The sequence below is a fragment of the Melopsittacus undulatus genome, chromosome 6, assembly GCF_012275295.1.
Source record: "Melopsittacus undulatus isolate bMelUnd1 chromosome 6, bMelUnd1.mat.Z, whole genome shotgun sequence".
In the NCBI taxonomy this organism is placed as follows: domain Eukaryota; kingdom Metazoa; phylum Chordata; class Aves; order Psittaciformes; family Psittaculidae; genus Melopsittacus; species Melopsittacus undulatus.
The window spans coordinates 35,529,454-35,548,533 of NC_047532.1; the positions used below are offsets into that span (position 1 = coordinate 35,529,454).

Below are 19,080 nucleotides of genomic sequence, written 5' to 3' on the forward strand. Positions count from 1 at the left end.
AAGTAGTGAGCCAGTTTAATAACATCAAAAATAGCTACAAGGAGCTTTGATTCTAATCTTTTTAACTGTTAGACGTCTGTGTTGTAACTAAGGTGAAGATTGTCACCTCTGTAGAACTAATAATTAGTCTTAGTCTTGAATATGATACTAAAACTTGATTTCTTTGGATTTTAATTATTTTGTAAAAAATATGAAAAATCCATTCCAGTCATAGTTAGCTTCTATGTATGTATTTCTTGAACTGCAACATAATGCTGTGTGATTTGTATTAAACTTCTCCACAGAATACAGTTGGTTCCAGGCATACCACTCCAGTTACAGAGTAAATGCTTTGCGTGAAACTACATAACACAAGTAACGTTTGCTGTACAAAGTGGGGGAACCTCAGGGACCTAAATTTGAGTGTCAGCAAATCAGGGCAGAATTTTCAGTGGATCTTGCTTTTAATTCTTACAGGGTGTGTAGTGTTGTGCCTGTCACCACAAACTTGATAAAGAACAGGTTGCTGGGTGCAGCTTCCCCGCTGAAAAGGAAATTACCGTTAAAAAATCCTATTTCTCAAAACTGCTCCTCTCTTGCAAGTTAAACTTTATGAATAATACATATTTATGGATAAAATACAATATTATATATAAAAAGTACATTTAAACTGGCAGTTTATAAATTGTATATTAAATACATTTTATATATTTAAATGATCAGTTTATAGCTATGTTTGTGTATAATTATATAATTTCTACACAGATGGTGACCTCTCTATATAGCTAAATCTGTCAATGGAAACAGCTTCAAGCTGTCAACTATAGCAGTTTCTTGAACTCAGAGGAGTGCAACTTCTAATGATCTTTATTCACATAAATTACTTGTATTCGTATTTTCCCACAATTCGCTGCTCTTTGTCTGTATGATGACCTCTTCTGGCTTTAAAAATGGTTTAAATCTGTGTGAATATTATAGGGATATCCTTATGTCAAATGCAGCTCCATTGCATTAACCTTCAAATTCCTCTGTCATGTGACTGTACTGCAGACACAGAGCAGGTTTTCTGAAGAGTTGTGTTTCAGATGAAGGGTAGGCAAACCTACTCTAGGTATACAGTCTGTATTTTTCTGTATCTTGATAATCAAAATCTGTTGTGAAGAGATTGACAGAAGGAAATCTAATTACTAACAATGCAATTTTTACCTAATATTAATAAAATTAATAAAGCTGCTCCTTTCAGGTGATCTAGAAATTTGATCAAGGAAGAGAACATATTCTAGTAAAGGAAAAATTAATGTCTGCTTTCTTTACAGCTAGAACAAATAGTTGTGAAGCATACATGCCCTCTTTTTGGCATTTACTTAATGGAAATTTCCGTATCAGTGTGGTTTACAGAGCATTTATAGTAGTAGGGAAGACAGTTCAGAGGAGTAGTCGACCCTGAAGTCACACCGTTGTCGAGAGGGACTAGTGTCAGTGTGTTCAGTATTTGGGTGACCATGTTTTCCAGTTGATGTTAAAGCATGAGGTTAGGAAATTTTCTCCTCCCACCATTTTCGGTCGTGGACTACTAACTCAGTCACATAGAGACAATCCAAAGACTGCGTCAGGATTGGTATTTCCATAACTTCCTACATCTGTGGATCTTTCAGCTATATTGGATTTGAGGACCTATAGTCTTTGCTTAGAATAGTAAATAGCTATTCTGTATGGTAGTTCAGTGTTGATTTCACACACATAACCTTCTTCCATTTTCCCCTTTAATTGCAAAGTATGAAATTGGTGTTACTGCTTCTCAGGCTGTTATATTAGTATCTATATGTTATAGGTTACAATTCCACAATATTAATGTAGCAGGTGCAGTCCTCTATCTGCTGAATTATACTGTAAAGTCTGAGTTACGAACTTCAGGTGATGTAACTGGGAAAACTATTTTCTGTCTAATTCTTTATAGATATGAAGATTCTGATGAATCACAATAAATAGGAATGTAGCAGAAATCTTGCTATGATGTAGGACTGAATTGATAATAAGAATTTGTTTAGTTATTTTATGAAAAGGTACATAGAATCATAAAATATTTGGGGTTGGAAAGGACCCTGAGATCATCTAGTTCCAACTCCCCTGCCATGGGCAGGGACACCTCACACTAAACCATCTCACCCAAGGCTCTGTCCAGCCTGGCCTTGAACACTGCCAGGGATGGAGCATTCACAACTTCCCTGGGCAACCCATTCTAGTGCCTCACCACCCTAACAGTAAAGAATTTCTTCCTTTTATCCAGTCTAAACTTCCTCTGTTTCAGTTTTAACCTGTTACCCCTTGTCCTATCATGACAGTCCGTCATGAATAGTCCCTCCCCAACATCCCTATAGCCCCCCTTCTGATACTGGAAGGCTGCTATGAGGTCTCCATGCAGCTTCTCTTCTCTAGGCTGGACAGCCTCAACTTTCTCAGCCTGTCTTCATATGGGAGGTGCTCCAGTCCCCTGATCATCCTCATGGCCCTCCTCTGGACTTGTTCCAACAGTTCCATGTCCTTTTTATGTTGAGGACACCAGAACTGCACACAATACTCCAAGTGAGGTCTCACGAGAGCAGAGTAGAGGGGCAGGATCACCTCCTTTGACCTGCTGGTCACGCTCCTTTTGATGCAGCCCAGGATACGGTTGGCTTTCTGGGCTGTGAGTGCACACTGCTGGCTTATGTTTATTTTCTCTTCGACCAACTTGTCTGCCAACTCCTTTGTTAAGGCAAAGAGAAATGAAGCACCAGTTTCTGTTCCTGTTTTCTAGGGATTCCTAATAAATTCAAAACCAGAGAATGCATGTGAGCCTATAGCCCCACCTCCACTGAGAGACAATTCATCCAGTGCTTTTATTGTGTTAATTCGAAGGCTTGAGTGCAACTTTGATATTAAGGTAAGATTCTTTTAATATTTTTCCCCCCTCTCTGTTTCAGGGACTTAAAGAATTTTTCTGGTGCTTAAGAAAAATACCTATAGGTAACATCAGGATAGATGCTGGTTTGAAGGGAAGGAAAAATTTTGTTTACAGGCATATAAAGTAGTATTGTAACATGATTTAGTTTAAGATTACCTGTTTGGAGACCAGGTTATGTGGGAAATAAGGATGACAGATGCTGCAGTTTTAGAACAAGAAGTACTTGGTAGCAGTATCAGCTTTTCTTGCGAGTTAAACTCTTTGTTGCGAGAGATCACAGCAGAGCTTCTTGTGGCTCACATCATCTTGTGGCTCACACTGAGACCACGTAAACAGTGGTAGTGTCATAGTTGGTTGATGGGGAGGGGAGACAGTGCACTGTTGGGTAGAAACGGGCACTAATGGCAGGATGGAAATGTTTTTTAATGAGTACAACATGTAGGTGTTATGTCACAAAGTATTTATAAAAAATTTTGAACTACAGCTGAAGTAGAGCATTCTCTGTGTTATTTTTTTTTAAATACAAAATTAGAATTATTTGTGCTTGGCTAGAATATATGATTTTCTTGAAAATGGCCATGATACAGGGGCAGCTGAGGATGTTGTAAGGAAAGCAGTGCTCTTCAATTTGCATTGATTTCCTTGCACTGAAAGCTGATCCAGCCCTGTCTGTTGCTGTGTGATGTGGTGTTTAAACATGTGAATTCTGTCCAGACTGTAGATTCCACTGCTCATGTAATCTACCTTCACATCAAACTGGGAAACGTCATATATTTAGTATTGTGAATCCTGTCACTGTGTGTAAATGGCTTAGTGAGAAAAGAAGGGCAAATGACGAATTGTCATTTCCATATCCTCCTTGCCTATCTGATTGCTGGCTCTGAACTGGTGGAACAGTATTAGATTTGTAGAATCAGAGAATGACTAGGGTTATTAGGGACTTTAAAGATAATACAGTTCCAGTCCCCCTGCTGTTCTACTGCTGAAGACATGGATAAAGGAAGACGTCAGAATTTTTCGAGTGGAACAGACTTTGAATCAGAAATACTTGCTGAAAATTACTTGTTTTGCTGAAGAAGCTGACATTGTGACTGAGCCTTCAGCTTTTTTACTGTGGTGCTATACCACAAAAATCACATCTGTGTTGCTGGCCAGAATTCTGAGATAGAGAAGCTGTGGAAAGGTACTCATCTACAGACAAGAGTCAAGCAGGGGAAGACGTGCAGAATTGCTTTTCCACATAGCTATCAACTTAGTAAATGTAGATTCTTGTACTTTAATTTTACACACCTTGATTTGCCAAATACTGTTAATGAGCATTCCTTGCAGAAAATGGAAGTTTTCTACATTACTGTTGAGGGATTTCCATGGTCAGTCCTTCAAGGATTAAGTCACACTAGCTTGGTGTGTAGAATTTTTTGTTATGTTTTGTATTCCATGTCATATACATGGAAAAGAGGATTCCCACACTTTATTAACCAAAGAGTAAGGTGAAAGGTGGATGAGAAGTTCCAAGGCAAGCATGGATATCTATGTACTCACTGGCAGGTGAATTCGCTCTTGTGTTGTTAATGCTATTGCAATATTGCGTTATATAATTTTATGAGTAGTACAGCATTTTGCCCTAAAGTCTGTGCCATGAAGTGGCATGTGCATGGAGATATGAGTTATATTACATGTCATCTACTTGACTGACAGGATGTTTATTAGAAAGTCCTGTCTCTTCTTTTGCTTGACATTGAAAACTACAAATACAGGTGCATAGTTATTTCTTGATTTTTATTGTGTAAAAATATATACTATGCCAAAAACACATCTCCCCTTGCAGACTCCCAAGGTGTCTGCATTTTCCAGCAATATTGTTTTGCTGTTTGGAATATAGCTGTTAGGATAGAGGGAGAGAATCTGAATTGCTGGCACTCTGAGGCATGTAACTGTTGAGTAAAGAGTTGACTAATTTACTTACAGTGAGAGGTTACTATGCAGTAAGAAGTCACTTCCTGAAGGTATTTCACCCTGTGTAGGTGTATATTAAAAATAGGTTAGTGCTTCATTTTTGGTACACAAGTAATGCTTTTGTCTTTGGGGTCCTGAGTGGCAAGAGTGAGCTTCACAGTGTGATTGAACAGGCTGTTGCTACTGCTTTTTGCATCTGGATGGGGTCTTAAGCCTGTGGTGGCTTGTGTGAAAGGTGCCTGGCTGTGATTATGTCAGTGTCATCCTTTATTTGAGTAACCCTGTGTCACTGATGGCTCAAAAGCACATTTATGTGTGACTTTACAGAAACACCACAATTTTATAATCCAGTAATTAAGCAAAGGGTCTGTGTTATAAGTAACTAGCAGAAGTGTGCAGGGAAGTGTAACACTTCCTTAAGTAATATAACTTATTTATAATCTGTCCTGAAGGAGGTATTTCAGTGTATAATGGTTGGTTAATAAATACCTATTCATGACATGATGTCAAAGAAATAAACCAAGCAAACAAGAAAATGAATACTACATAGAAACTATCACTAATTACCATAGCACATTTATGTGGCTATGAAGATTAAGAACTGTGATAACCAGGGAGCTTTAAAGCTCAGATCGCTCAGACTTTTGTGTTTCTTCAGTTTCAGTGCTTGGTGACGTGTAAGTTATCCATGATGACTCCATTACTGCCATTCTCTATCAGCAGCGCATATATATAGATATTCAAAGTTTTTAATTCTTTTGTCTTACTCTTGACTGTTTCATTTAAAATTCTGATTTTTTTTTAGTTTTTTTTTCCTGTTTTTGCTGTTGTGCAGCAGGCAAGAAGGCTTCATATATCAAGCTTCACCTAGAGAACCTCTTTTATTTTCAGTATAATCAGTGGAAGCTTTCCAGCTTTACAACTCATGTTCCTCATTGTTTGTCTCTTGAGAAGAGAAATTGGGAGTGTATGTGTGTATACATATACAGGTATTTTCCCCTCTCCTGAGGGTAGAGGTCTTGAAAAGGAGCACCCAGGTTTCCCCTCAGTTTTTCAGATCTGGTGATGATAGTCTGCTGTAGAAGAGAGGTGGGGGTGACTTGTAAGACCAGGCTTTGTGTGTATATTTGTAAGGAGATGGTATTTGTTGACTGATGTCATGGTTTAAACCCAAAGCCACACAGCTCATGCACTCACTCCCCCCCTTGCTTTGCCAACTCTCAGATTGCTGGGAAGGAAAATCCAAAGAATGTAGCTCCCACGGGTTGAGATAAGAATAACTAAGTCATAATACAAATCACTATTGCTGCTACTACTACTAATAATAATGATAAAGTAAATAACAAGTGAAGAGAATACAACATCTCACCAGCCGCCAACCCATAACTCACCCCAGCCTGCCCGACTGAGCACCAACTGAAACCTCCTTCCACCGCCCCAGAGCCTAGCCCTTCCGGGTAACTCTCAGTTACATCCTGGGCATGACATGCTGTGGTATGGTATACCTCTTTGGCTAGCCTGGGTCAGGTGTCCTGTCTCTCTTTCCTCCCGGCCTCCCCTCCTCCCTGGCAGAGCATGAGGCTCAGAAAGTCCTTGGGCAAACCAAACATTTGAGCAATAACTCAAAACATACATACTATCAGCAACGGTTCCCAGCCTGAAAGTCAAAACACAGCACTGCAGCAGCTACCAAGAGGGAGAAAAAATGACTGCTACTGCTGAACCCAGGACACTGATAAATAAAGGTGTTGTGATGCCATAATATCCAAATACTGCAACTGTTTTCCAGTTTCAAAGGCATTTAAAGCTGTGATCATCTGTTCAGTTATTCTTAATGATTGTTTGCCTGTCACATAAATATTTGCTTTACAGTGTTCTTAAGTAAATGCATGCATCTCAGTGCCCCATGGTAGCTTAGTTCAGAGCAAGTCTACCCAGCTATTGCCAAGCTTATTAATGTAGTTTTAAACAGGAGTTGAATAGAGGATGAAACCTGAATGATTTCTTAAGGTTCTCTAGTGCTTTTTGCATCTTGCTATGAGTTTTGATGCTGCTATGGATGCATTAAAGCAATATCTAAGATGAATAGTTGTAACTTGGTTATGCTTATGTTAGTAATAGTCACTGCAGCAAATGCCATTTACATGGACTTTAGGCTTTTTCTATATTGACAAAAAAGCCAGTATATATCATAAATGTAGCCAGTACACAATGCTTTTATGGTTTTGTATCTGTATTTGTAATTTTACACTTTTCCATGAGAAAGCTTCTGATACTTGGGCTGTCAAAACTAGTTATTTCACATTTTTAAAGGCACAGAAAAGATACTACCCATGTGATTTCATGAGCTATCAAATGGTTATTTCTAGTTCACCACAGTTAGTGCCTTTATTTTCAGTTATGATTAAATATTATTTTTATCTATCCATAGAAAGTTTTAAATTCTGGGTTTAATATATATTAAAATGTCTGCAGATAATATTAAATTATTTTTCTGGAAAAGTAGTATAATTACAGGAGTATAAAAGAATTACATTTTTATTTTGAAACGTGCTAGTATTTATAATTTGCAGAAAGTGTACCTTGTCTTAGAGAGGACAGACAGGTTGCTGTATTTTGAAGCAGTGATTTTTCTAATAAGTACTTTGTATGGCTTACAGGTTTTAAATGCACAAAGAGCTGGATACAAGGCAGCTATAGTTCACAATGTTGATTCTGATGACCTCATAAGCATGGGATCCAACGACAGTAAGTACAGGTATCACTTCTTCTCTCCTGTTTGAAAATCATTTCACCCACAAGTGTACAGTAGTAAAATCAGTATAAAATATTATGATGAACTCACACTAACAAAAAAAAAACCCAACAAAAAAACCCCAAACCAAACAACTAAAACAACCCAAAAAAAACTACAAATGAACTCTCCCAAACCACCCCAACAAACAACACAAAAATATTCAACCCAAAAACAAAATGACAAACACCACCAAAAAAAAACCCAAAACAAACAAACAAAAAAAACCAGAAAAATCCACCCCAACCAGAAATCCTCCTTTTAATATTTTAAATTGGAGATGCTTGTATAAGAAAGTATGTATCTACTTGTGTATTATTTGTGGCACTAAGTTTGTATGTTCTCTGAGTGTTTTTTTTTGTTTTCCTTTAGATTTTGGTTCAGCTGTTCTGGGTTAAATGGTTACATTTGAGATAGACTTGTATTTGATGTGGAAAATAGTTGATATAGTCTTAAGTAGAGATATAATAAATTACTGTATTGGAAGGAAATCAAACTTTAAAATACAGCTTTTTAGTATTTTATAGTAGTTTAGTAGTTTTGTGGTTGCACTGCAGTGCACATTTTCTGTTCCCTTAGACAAATGGATTCTAATTTCATATGAATGCATATTACATATTTTCAGTTGGAATAGAATTTTTAGAGACCAATGTACCATTTTCTGATTATGGTGCTAGTTGTTCCAATTCCCATCTTATATGGAGTGAATGTGTTAGAACAGCTTGTAATCTAGTTAAAACTTCTGTTTTATGGTGTATATTTTTTGTCTGTAGTGCTGTCATGATTTTCATTGTGGCATTTCTTTATTTTGTTTAGTTTTTTAGCATGCTCAATATGGAACAATAACATAAATGTTTCCAAGTGGAAACACCATTGAGTAAACTAGGAAGTGAACTTTCAGCAAACTAAATGGCAGCTAGGTAGCCCAGACAGCTACATGAAAGTGGTTTTGAGGAATTCCTAACCCATGTGACTGTTATTTTCAGGTTTCACTGAGAACTCAAAATGTAGAACACATTCGCAACAAATGCAAACTTGGGTGGTGTGAGGTGACACTAAGCCATATATGCTTTTGCCTTGGGAAACCTGAATGCTTTGCTATTAACTAAACTCAAGATACTTTGACCCTTAAAATGTGAAGTGTAAGTCAGAGGTGCAAATTAATATAAAGTGAAGCTGAGGAGGTTTTCTACAATATGGGATTTATCATTCAGTGTTTTTCATTTGTGCTGCATCTTTTGATCTTCTTATTACCTTCACTATTAAGCAGTGAAGGGGGAGGAGAAAGTTGCACTCAGTTTCTTGAGACTGAAATAAAAAATCTGGGATTTATTCATTCGTTCTTCCTTCTTTTTGACCTTTCCTATCCAAAGCTGTTTCCAGTATGTTCCCTTATAATTAGGATGAAAAGGAGAGAATAAAGATTAAGATTTACAGTAACAGATCACAAAATCCTAAATTTGCAGAAATTTTGGAAATTAGTGGAGATGGGTGACTGACAAAGTCCCTGAGTAAGAGTGATGATCTGGTTAAGCTTACTCTGATAGTTCTTCTTTTGTAAAAATATTTTGGCTGTATTTCTCTTTAAATGTTCCACTAAGAACTTTGATTTCTGTACCTGCAATAAAATACCAAGATATTTTGTAGGAAAAATACTATAACTTTTTAAGTGATGTAAAGATATGGTATGTACATACATCAGTCTATATGTCATTATGTTAAAATGTCTTTATGTTGTAATAGTCTCATAATGTTAAAAAGTCTTATGACTTAAGAATGCCCATGGTGTCTGCATAATAATAGTTTTTTCCTACCTTTTTTAAATACAGTTGAGGTTTTAAAGAAGATTGACATTCCTTCTGTCTTTATTGGTGAGACGTCAGCTAATTCTCTTAAAGAAGAATTTACTTATGAAAAGGGGTAAGTTATCTCATATGCAGCTGTGTTATTCTCTGCATTAAGTCATTGCCTCTATTTTAATATTTATGGGTTTAAAATAGGATGCTTTGATAACAGGGGCTATAGGTATTCCAGGTAAAAATGTGTGCTGAAAGCAATGGGCAGAAAAGATTTAAAAAATCAATGTAAATTTACTTCCTGCAGGAAGGTTACCGTCTATTTAGGAAATGCTACTCCTCTATTTTCATACAGCATTAAACACGAGTTTAGCTAATGATCTAGGAATCACAGAAATGCTTGTGAGAGTATGTGTATTTCAGATATAAGGGTGTATTATCTTTGCAATGTATTTCAGTTCCAATTGAAGTCAAATGCTGGTCTTTGCCGGGGGGGGAGGGAATCATCCTTTATTAATAGCTCTAGAACAAATCATGGATAACTTCCTGTGCTAGGTAAATCTGCAGGAATCAGTTAAGATGGTTCCAACAGCATGCATGATTAGGTTTGCACTGCTTCTGTTCTGCTTTTAAGTTTAAAACTTGAAAATCATTGTGAGAACAAGATGGTTGAAATATATATCTTGAATAGGATGGAAAAGGAGGTGTGTTTTGTTATTTGTCTTAACAGTCTTGCTTCTGTAGGTTTGCCTGTCCTTTCACTGAGTAAATCAGAACTAGATTGTGTCATCATTCTTAAGTACATGCCTTGTGGATGAAACTACTTGATAAGTAAAGTGTGGTTCCACAAGACTGGTGGTTATAGAACTACTAACACTTTTATACATTGTGTTTTCTCAGGTGTTTCTGACTGTTCCAACAGAATAATAATGGCATTTTACTCCCTCAGGTATCAATACATACTGCTATTCAGATATGCAGTTGCCAGCATCCGTATCAAGTTGCCTAGGAAGACATTTGGTTACTGTACTGTATTTTATTGACTCCTCAGAGGACAGAGGGTGCACCTTACTATGCTTCATGATTTGAAACTAAACCTTCCATATCACCCAGAAAACTTTAGTAAATAAGAGTGATTTCACAGTATGTTCTGACAGGGTTTATATAGTCATGTTTAATGTGTGGTGTCCCTGCCCATGGCAGGGGGGTTGGAACTAGATGATCTTAAAATCCTTTCTAGCCTTAAGTATTCTACAATTATATGTTATGTTTCACTCATTCGCTATCAAAGCAGCTATGAGATTGTTTTCCTGGTTGCTTTAAATGTAGTTATGATCGAAGTCAGTAAGTAGTTTTGACTCCCAAAAATGTTCAAAGAAACATTGTTTTATCCTTTTATTTGTTATCTTTACATTACATGGCTATCAGCTGAATTTTCTATGTTGCTGTGCATAGGTAGGTATTCCTTTAGTGTGCCTAGTGATAATGCTTTATTTCAGTAGGTTGTTGGTTTTTCTTTTTTTCATTGTACTTATTCTTTAATTCATTATTAAATTATAACTTATTTAGAAAGTGTTATCTTTTTCTCCCCACAGTGGCCATGTTGTGTTAATTCCAGAGTTCAGTCTTCCTTTGGAGTACTACTTAATCCCTTTCTTAATAATAGTAGGGATTTGTCTTATTCTCATTGTCATATTTATGGTAAGTTTCTTCTTCTAATAACATTTTTTCTTTCAAATGGTCATAAAAAACTGTTGTTTACTAAATTTAAATGAAGGGATACAGTAAAGAAAGTAAAGGTCGAAGGAGGTGATCCTGTCCCTCTACTTTGCCTTTGTGAGACCCTACTTGCACTTCTGTGTACAGTTCTGGTGTCCCCAACATAAAAAAGACATGGAGCTGTTGAAGCAAGCCCAGAGGAGGGCCATAAGGGGGTTTGAGCACCTCCCATATGAAGACAGGCTGTGGAAGTTGGTGCTGTTCAGCCTGCAGAAGAGAAGGTTGCAATGGAGACCTCATAGTGCTGTTCAGCCTGCAGAAGAGAAGGCTGCATGGAAACCTCATAGCAGCCTTCCAGTATCTGAAGGGAGCCTACAAGGATGCTGGGAAGGGACTCCTCACTGGGGACTGCAGCAATACAAGAGGTTCAAACTTGAACAGTGGAAGTTCAGGTTAGATATAAGGAAGAAGTTCTTTCCTGTTAGGGTGATGAGACACACTGGAACAGGTTGCCAAAAGAAGTGGTAAATGCTCTATCCTGGGCAGTATTCAAGGCCAGATTGGACAGAGCCTTGAGCAAACTGGTCTAGTGGGAGATAATCTTAAGGTCCTTTCCTACCTTAACCATCCTGTGATAACAGTGAAAGCTCTGTGTACTGTATGTACTTGTACTCTTTTATTTTGTCAGTAAAATAAATGGGTGCAGAATTTTGGCAAAGGGGTATCTTTAAGGGATCCCTTAGGATGTTATACTTGGCATATAACTGCTTAAAAAGAGTTATCCTTAATGCTATCCTTTGTTTTTTATCCAATAATGACCTGTCCTTGTGCTCTCATATGCTGACACTATGTCCAACATTAACAGACTTGTACTGCATAATAAATTTTAGTCCCGTGTTCCACATTGCAATTTGTTACTGCAGGTGTAGTAATGGATCAGGAAACTTGGAACATGTTACAGTATACAGCATATGACTTGCAGCATATACATTACCTATAGAGGTTCTCAGCTGGACATGTGTCTCCTATACATAGCTATGCTATTTATAAACTTTATTATTTCAGAATACTTGGCATCCCACTTCTTGGAATCTCTCCTAGTCTCTGACCAATTTATTGTTTTACTTTTCGATTAAAATCAAGTAATGCATCAATTTGGCCATTATATAGTATAGACATTTATTTATTTTTCCTGGTTCCTTTAAAAAAAAACAAAACCAAACCTGTGTATATTTTCAGCTTCAAGTGTCATGATCATTGAAAACTTCCTTTAGGCTTGTCTGGCTTCATCCTTGAGTTCAGGCAAGGGAAGTGGTGATTCAGTTAGAGCCACGATTCCCTTTTGACTAACTTACTGTGTAGACTCATAAATCAAAATAGTTTTATGATTCTTTTACTGTTTTAACTTTTTTGCTTTGTCTTATGTCTGCTTCCAGATAACAAAATTTGTGCAAGATAGACACAGAGCGAGAAGGAATCGGCTTAGGAAGGATCAGCTTAAGAAAATTCCTGTACATAAATTTAAGAAAGGCAAGTGAATCATTCTTTGTCTAACTAGTTAGACCCCATTGTTTTTAACACCAAAAAACACTCTAAATTGAGGGGGAATTTGTAGTTTTGGAGATAATTTTGAGTATACTTGAAAAATAGCATTTGGAGTGAAAGCACATGAAATACTTGGCCCTGTTCTGACTGAAGTAGGAGAGTTTTAACATTTCTGGAACTGAAGCACAACTGATACCACATGCAGACTCCAGCTGAGAATTAACATGTTGGTTAATATACCACAGAATTGGTACAGAATTTCCACAAAAATTCCTTGCTGTGCATTATTTTGATGCATTTAATGCAATGATGCATTGTTTTGAACTCCCTCCAAAGGACTGTGTCCAGCTTTGTGATTGTCTGGAAACTGATATACTAGTGGTACATAAGTTGCCTGACATGGTAGAGACTATAAACCAAAACTGTCTTGTGGGTATAATTTATCTGATTTTTCCAGAGGAGTGGTCTTTTCATTCAGTTACTATACTTCTGTGAGGGCAAGAGAGATTTAAATTTAATGCCAAAATACTTGCTGTTGTGATTCTTTGTAGTGATTAATTTTTATGCAATATCTAATGACAAGGTGAGAAACAAAGCTGTTACTTAATTCAGTGAAATAGAAAAGCTGCTGTAATTTCTTCTCTGTTGTAGTCTATTCCTTAAAAGTAGAAAAAAAATCTGCTACTTCATTTTGGGTTTTTTTTTACATGTTCTGTCATTTTACCATTATTGTTCATTCATAGAAGCTATTGCAAGGCACGAGACGAAAAGGTGGGAAAAGTACTTACTTGAAATAATTACCACATAACACGTGTCAATAAAGAGTGTATTTTTGGAGGCACAAAGACCGTGTTAGAGGATATGCCTGGATTCAAGGATAGAACAGCTTACTGTTCTTTGCCCCTGATAAAGCCAACTTGCCCCTGATAAAGCCAACAATGAATAAGCCAACTTATTCATCACATCGCTCTCACTGCAAAGCAGATGTTCAATTTGAGCATAGTATGTTTGTGCAATGTTAGTCAGCCTCAAAGGAAAAAAAAAAGTGAAGTGTTTTTTCTTTGGCAGGGTTGACTGAACCTTGCTGCAATGCTATGGATTTAAAATTAACCCTGAAAAATTATCATAAGCCAGTAAAGCTAACCTTAATTGTGTTTCCTCTTCTTGATTCATTGTGACATCAAATTAGAATAAAAATAAGTAAATTATGTTCTGCCTTATATTGAAATTTGCAAGAAAAAAAGTTACTTCAAGAAGGTCAGTTGATGTCTTACTGTAGATGCATACAATCAACTGAACATCTCAGGAATTACGTGACTAAGTAGCCAGTATATGAACGTATCTTATTGCTCATTTCCTTATTCTCCTCCCTCTTTGCTTTTGCTGAATCTTACACCATACAAATTGTTTGGAGCTCTGTCAGTCATTGGAAAGCAACCTGGCTGTAAATCTGAATCACAGCATTCAGTAGCTTATGAAAAACAGAACAAAAAGCTTATTTGTTCAACTAGGATTTCAGTTTCTTTAAGCAAATGATCACTTTGGTTCTACTGCTGTGAAATTAGTCTCTTACATTACTTTAAATCCTTTTACTAAAAGGACAGAATTTGACCTAGTACTTGCAGTATATTGTCTTTAGCGATTACAATGAAAATACGTCACTTCATGTTTCTTTGTGAAACACAGGCTTTCTCAGGATGTTATTGCGCAGTCCATTTACTTCAGGTATCTTGATGTTATATCCAGACAATCTTAACCTTTTGTTTTGGAAGGATAGGTGAAACTAACTCCTGTGGACTATAATCCTGTTTTCAGTAATGCTGGATTTTTCTTTTTGTCTTCAGTGTATCTTTATAATCCATTAATATTGAAATGTTAGTCAACTACTGAAGTTAAGACACCATAGATACTATCTCTTGTTTCTTGCCTTATTTTTTGTATCATGAGCTACATAATAAATGGTTTCACTGTGTAAGGTTTTTAAGGGAAAATTGGTTTTAGTGGTTGTCTAGAATTTTATAGGTTGATAGGCAAATGATGATGTAATGATGATGCTTGTTCTATATGAGGGATTGCATCCTGACATAACTGGAGTTGTTAACACAGAAAATACATGAATAATCCATGAATAGGATTTAAGTCAAATACCACCATAACGTGGAAATTTTTTTACTGATTTCAATAGGCTTTAGATCAGGCACTTAGTATTCCTGTAATGAGTAGCAGATGCAGAAACAAAAAGATGTGGCATTGACTATCTTTGCAAAGTCTGAATCAACAAGCCTTGCCTTTGGATAATTCCACAGAATGCAATGTACTCTGTATTTTCCAAGTCGATGGATTTTTTTTTTCTTTTTTTTTTTTTGTTGTGTTGTGGTTCCTTACAAATGGGATTACAGTTGGATTGTACAAAAGTCGGTGGGGGTTTATATCTTTTGTATGAATGTCTTTATAACAAAAGTGAACACAGCAAGAAAAGACATCCATTTAATGTGCCTGTAATTTGATCTTTGATGAATCTGAATATTCAGAAGAATTATAGCTTATATGTGAATTGGTAGTTATCGTAGAATTTGTTTTTCAGAAATGCATGATATTTCCACATTGGCTTAACTAAAATGGAATCTAGCAAAGACTGAAAAAATTTTTAGATTTTAATATCATTGAAATTACAGTCTAACCTCTCACTCCCATAGAAAAGAAAATTGTAAACTTACTGAGATGGAATGCTGCAAAAGGAAGAAATGTATGGGCATATCATTGAGAAATTAAAAATGAACAGAGCAATTTTTTTCTACATCGAGTGTCGAAAACTTAAGATTGCACGTGAGTGGTTAGATACGTGATAAAGAATCCAGAATTTAGGAGTTGCTACAGCCACAAGACTTCTAAAAATGGAGCTGTTAGTTGAAAAAAGTTTTACTTTAGGAGTCAGCTTTGAAATGCTTCATACACACATGAATAAAGCCCCAATATATGGGGCAAATAATAAGCTGTAAGAGTACATTTAATTTTAAGTAAATACATATTTTATGTACTTATTTTTATATGCAGATTGATAATATATGATTGAGAATAGTGGGGAATAGAGGTATCTCAAGGCTTTCTAAAAATCTGCTCCAGAGTAAGTGCAGTTCTGTTGTTTACTGTGTATTCCTAAATTATTTTTTTCCCCTGCAAATGGGAGTATAACTGATCATTACTGACCCTTCTGCTTAAATGCACAGTACACTTATGGTCTAATAGAGAAAACAAGTCATAAGGTCTGCTGGTCTTGGCAGTTTTGTTCTTGCGTTTTTCATTGTTCACAAGTGCACATATATGTGGGTGGGTAATTCTTTGTTTCTGAAAATACTTTATTTGTATGTGCTGAGTAGGTAGAAGATGATACTAAAGACTTTTCATACACAGTTTATTTAAGATGCTGTTGTGTTTTAAGCCCAGCCGGTAACTCAGAACCATGCAGCTGTTTGCTCACTCTCCCACCTTCCTGCTGCTGCCCTGCTCCCGAAGGGATAGGGAGGAGAATCAAAAGAATGTAACTCCCATGGGTTGGGATAAGAACAGTCCAGTATCTAAGGTGTAACACAAAACCACTACTGCTACCACCAATAATAATAATGATAAAGGAAATAACAAGGTGTGATAATACAACTGCTCACACCTGCTGACTGATACCCAGCCCAACCCAAGCAGTGATCTGACCTTTCAGGTAACTTGTAGCAGTTTCCATACTTTTTCCCTGATTTTTGGTGATTGAGTCAGTTTCTAGACTACAGTATTTCAGAAATAGTTGTCTGCAAAGTGTCTCTTTTAGAAATTTAATCTGTTCTTCGAGGGGTGTGTCGTCATGAAGGATCAGCATTGCTAGAAAAGTTTATCTGTATTTACGTGGCCCAGAAATGGATGTGATGCTTTACCATTGTGTCATTTTTTTCTGAATGTGCTGATGTTCATTTGCGTGGGAGTGTCTCGGAGAGATAAGCCTACTCAAGAGCAGTGTGCTGTCATTATTCTGGTATTTCTTATACATGTTGAATGACTAGTGGGGGGATAAAAAGACAAGTATTATTTGAATGTGGGTTTTTTTTAATTTTCATTTTCTCTGAGCTGTGATACCCTTGACAGTACTGACTGATGGTTAACATTCATTTCTGCATTGAACATGATGATAATGCGATGATTATAAATGATCCATAAACCGGGTTTGACTAACAGGAACAACAGAGAGAAAGAATGTCATAGCAAAAGAGGAAGCAATTTTCTTTCAAGAGCTATAGCTGGAATACTTCACTGTGTTACATTAGACAAAAACTCATATGTCAGTGATCTAGGTCTGGCAGTAATGGGCTCTATTTAATCACTCTGGCTTTTCCTACCTGCCCATGAAGTGGTTTTTGCATGGTTTTTTTTTTTTTTCTCTCCTGCTTTCCATTTATCTTCTCCTGTTGTATAGGAACTATCAGGAAAACTGGTTCTCATGTCCACTGTGCTTATTTTGAAATGCCAGATTTCCACAGTGTTGTTTTCCAGTGGTGGTCATCTGCTCTGCCTTTATGTTGAATAATATATATTTAGCAAAAGTAACATGAACCTCATTTTACAGGCTTCTATGCCACCACAGAAGCCCTTGGATTTTATCTTTGAGGAAACAGATGAGAATTTGGTTTTAATAATAGATTTCTGATATTTGGAAAATATCAGAACTATGAACTGGGAGGTCCTGAGTTGCAACATATACTCTGATGCATGCTAAGATAAAATAATTAAAATCTCTGTCCACTTTCTTATTCTTAAAAAATAAGAGTTGGCATGTTTACTACTTTGCAATGCTCTAGTGGAAGCTGAATACTTAATGTTACAATCCTCTATCAATACAATTTTTGGTTTTGGCATTAATTCCTTTTATTACTTTCTAGTTTAAAAATGTTCTTAATTAAAGCAATGTAATTACTGCATATGTACTAATCACCATAATTTACCTTTGCCAATAGTGAAGCACATTGTAGATGTGTGCTTTCACTTATCTTTGCAGTCTTGCTTCCATACTTTTTTGCCTGTCAAACCACTAGCTTTAGCAAACCTGTAATTTAAGTAATTTGCTGTGTCTTTGTTAATTGTACCCATGCCACTGGATGGTTTATTTAGTGTGATCTATAATAATGGAGAAGCCAGGCATTAGACTTTACTTCATGAGAGATCAGTCTGTTATTACATAGGTGTGAATAGTTGTTGGCATCTATTTTAACACCCACAAATAAAGAAATCCTTTTAATAATGTGAAGAAGTTACCTTTTTAGGACATCTTCTGTGCCTTGGTTGTGTATCTGCTGTATAATTAAGTACTGTTTGAAATGTTTTGTTGGTTTTTTTACCTTCGGAAAGACAAAAGTTACCAGTTTTTGTTCTGTTTTAAAGTGGAAGTATTAGGCACATGCAAAATACAGATTCAGTATCAGTTCTGTCATGGCAGTCATAAAACAGAAGCATTCAAGTTTATCCAGTATTTTGGTAAAATTAGAGGGCTCATTTTGCATCCCTTTGCTTATTAGGGGAGTTGAGGTTGTGCAAGGAATACAAGAGCAAGCCTTTTGAATGAGGCAAGAAAATAATTCTATGCAAGTAGGCTTCCCTTACTACCTTCCAAATACAGACCTAGTACCACAATGGAGAGCCCTTCACATGCTTTATGGTTTTTCCTGCTTTCATCTTTACTACAAACAAAATTGACATCTATTACTTTTGAATTATCAAAGTCTGTGGGGGAAAAAAAATAATAAATTTGGCACAACAGCAACATGTGACGGTCACAATGCTGCATAAGATCCTGTTCCATGTCTTCCACCCTATAGAAGACAAATTCCAGATGAACACCATGTGTTATCTTTTTTAAAAAAAATTGACAGCACCTTTAGAAAATGCTTTATACTGAAAATTTTTAAATTTACAGAAGCACCTGCTACCAATGCAGCTAAACACAAATTCAGATACATTAAAACAGCCTGGTTGTTAATGAGCTGGCTCAGTTCTTAGAATCATAGAGTAGTTAGGGTTGGAAAGGACCTTAAGATCATCTAGTTCCAACCCCCCTGCCGTGGGCAGGGACACCTCACTCTAAACCATGTCACCCTAGGCTCTGCCCAACCCGGCCTTGAACACCACCAGGTATGGAGCATTCACAACTTCCTTGGGCAACCCAAGGAAGCTCACTTTGTTAAAATCATCTGCAAAAGAAAGCTTGCAGAAATCCTGAATCAAAGCAGAGGAGTGCTTCCCTTGGTCTGGTAATGTGGAGTATAAGGCATGTCCTTATTTAAAAGCTGAGGGTACAGTTATTTCTGTGTGGA

General features: G+C 36.6%; 1 protein-coding gene across 1 annotated transcript in view; it reads left to right on the top strand.

Moving 5' to 3' along the window:
* The window catches only part of RNF13 (ring finger protein 13), a 36,120-nt gene that overhangs the window by 10,116 nt on the left and 6,924 nt on the right, over window positions 1-19,080 (top strand). Inside the window, exons 4-8 of the mRNA XM_005141155.3 lie at window positions 2,777-2,902; window positions 7,540-7,627; window positions 9,503-9,593; window positions 11,065-11,170; window positions 12,625-12,718. Coding sequence (XP_005141212.1) covers window positions 2,777-2,902; window positions 7,540-7,627; window positions 9,503-9,593; window positions 11,065-11,170; window positions 12,625-12,718 — 505 coding nt within the window. The remainder of the gene's footprint in view (window positions 1-2,776; window positions 2,903-7,539; window positions 7,628-9,502; window positions 9,594-11,064; window positions 11,171-12,624; window positions 12,719-19,080) is intronic.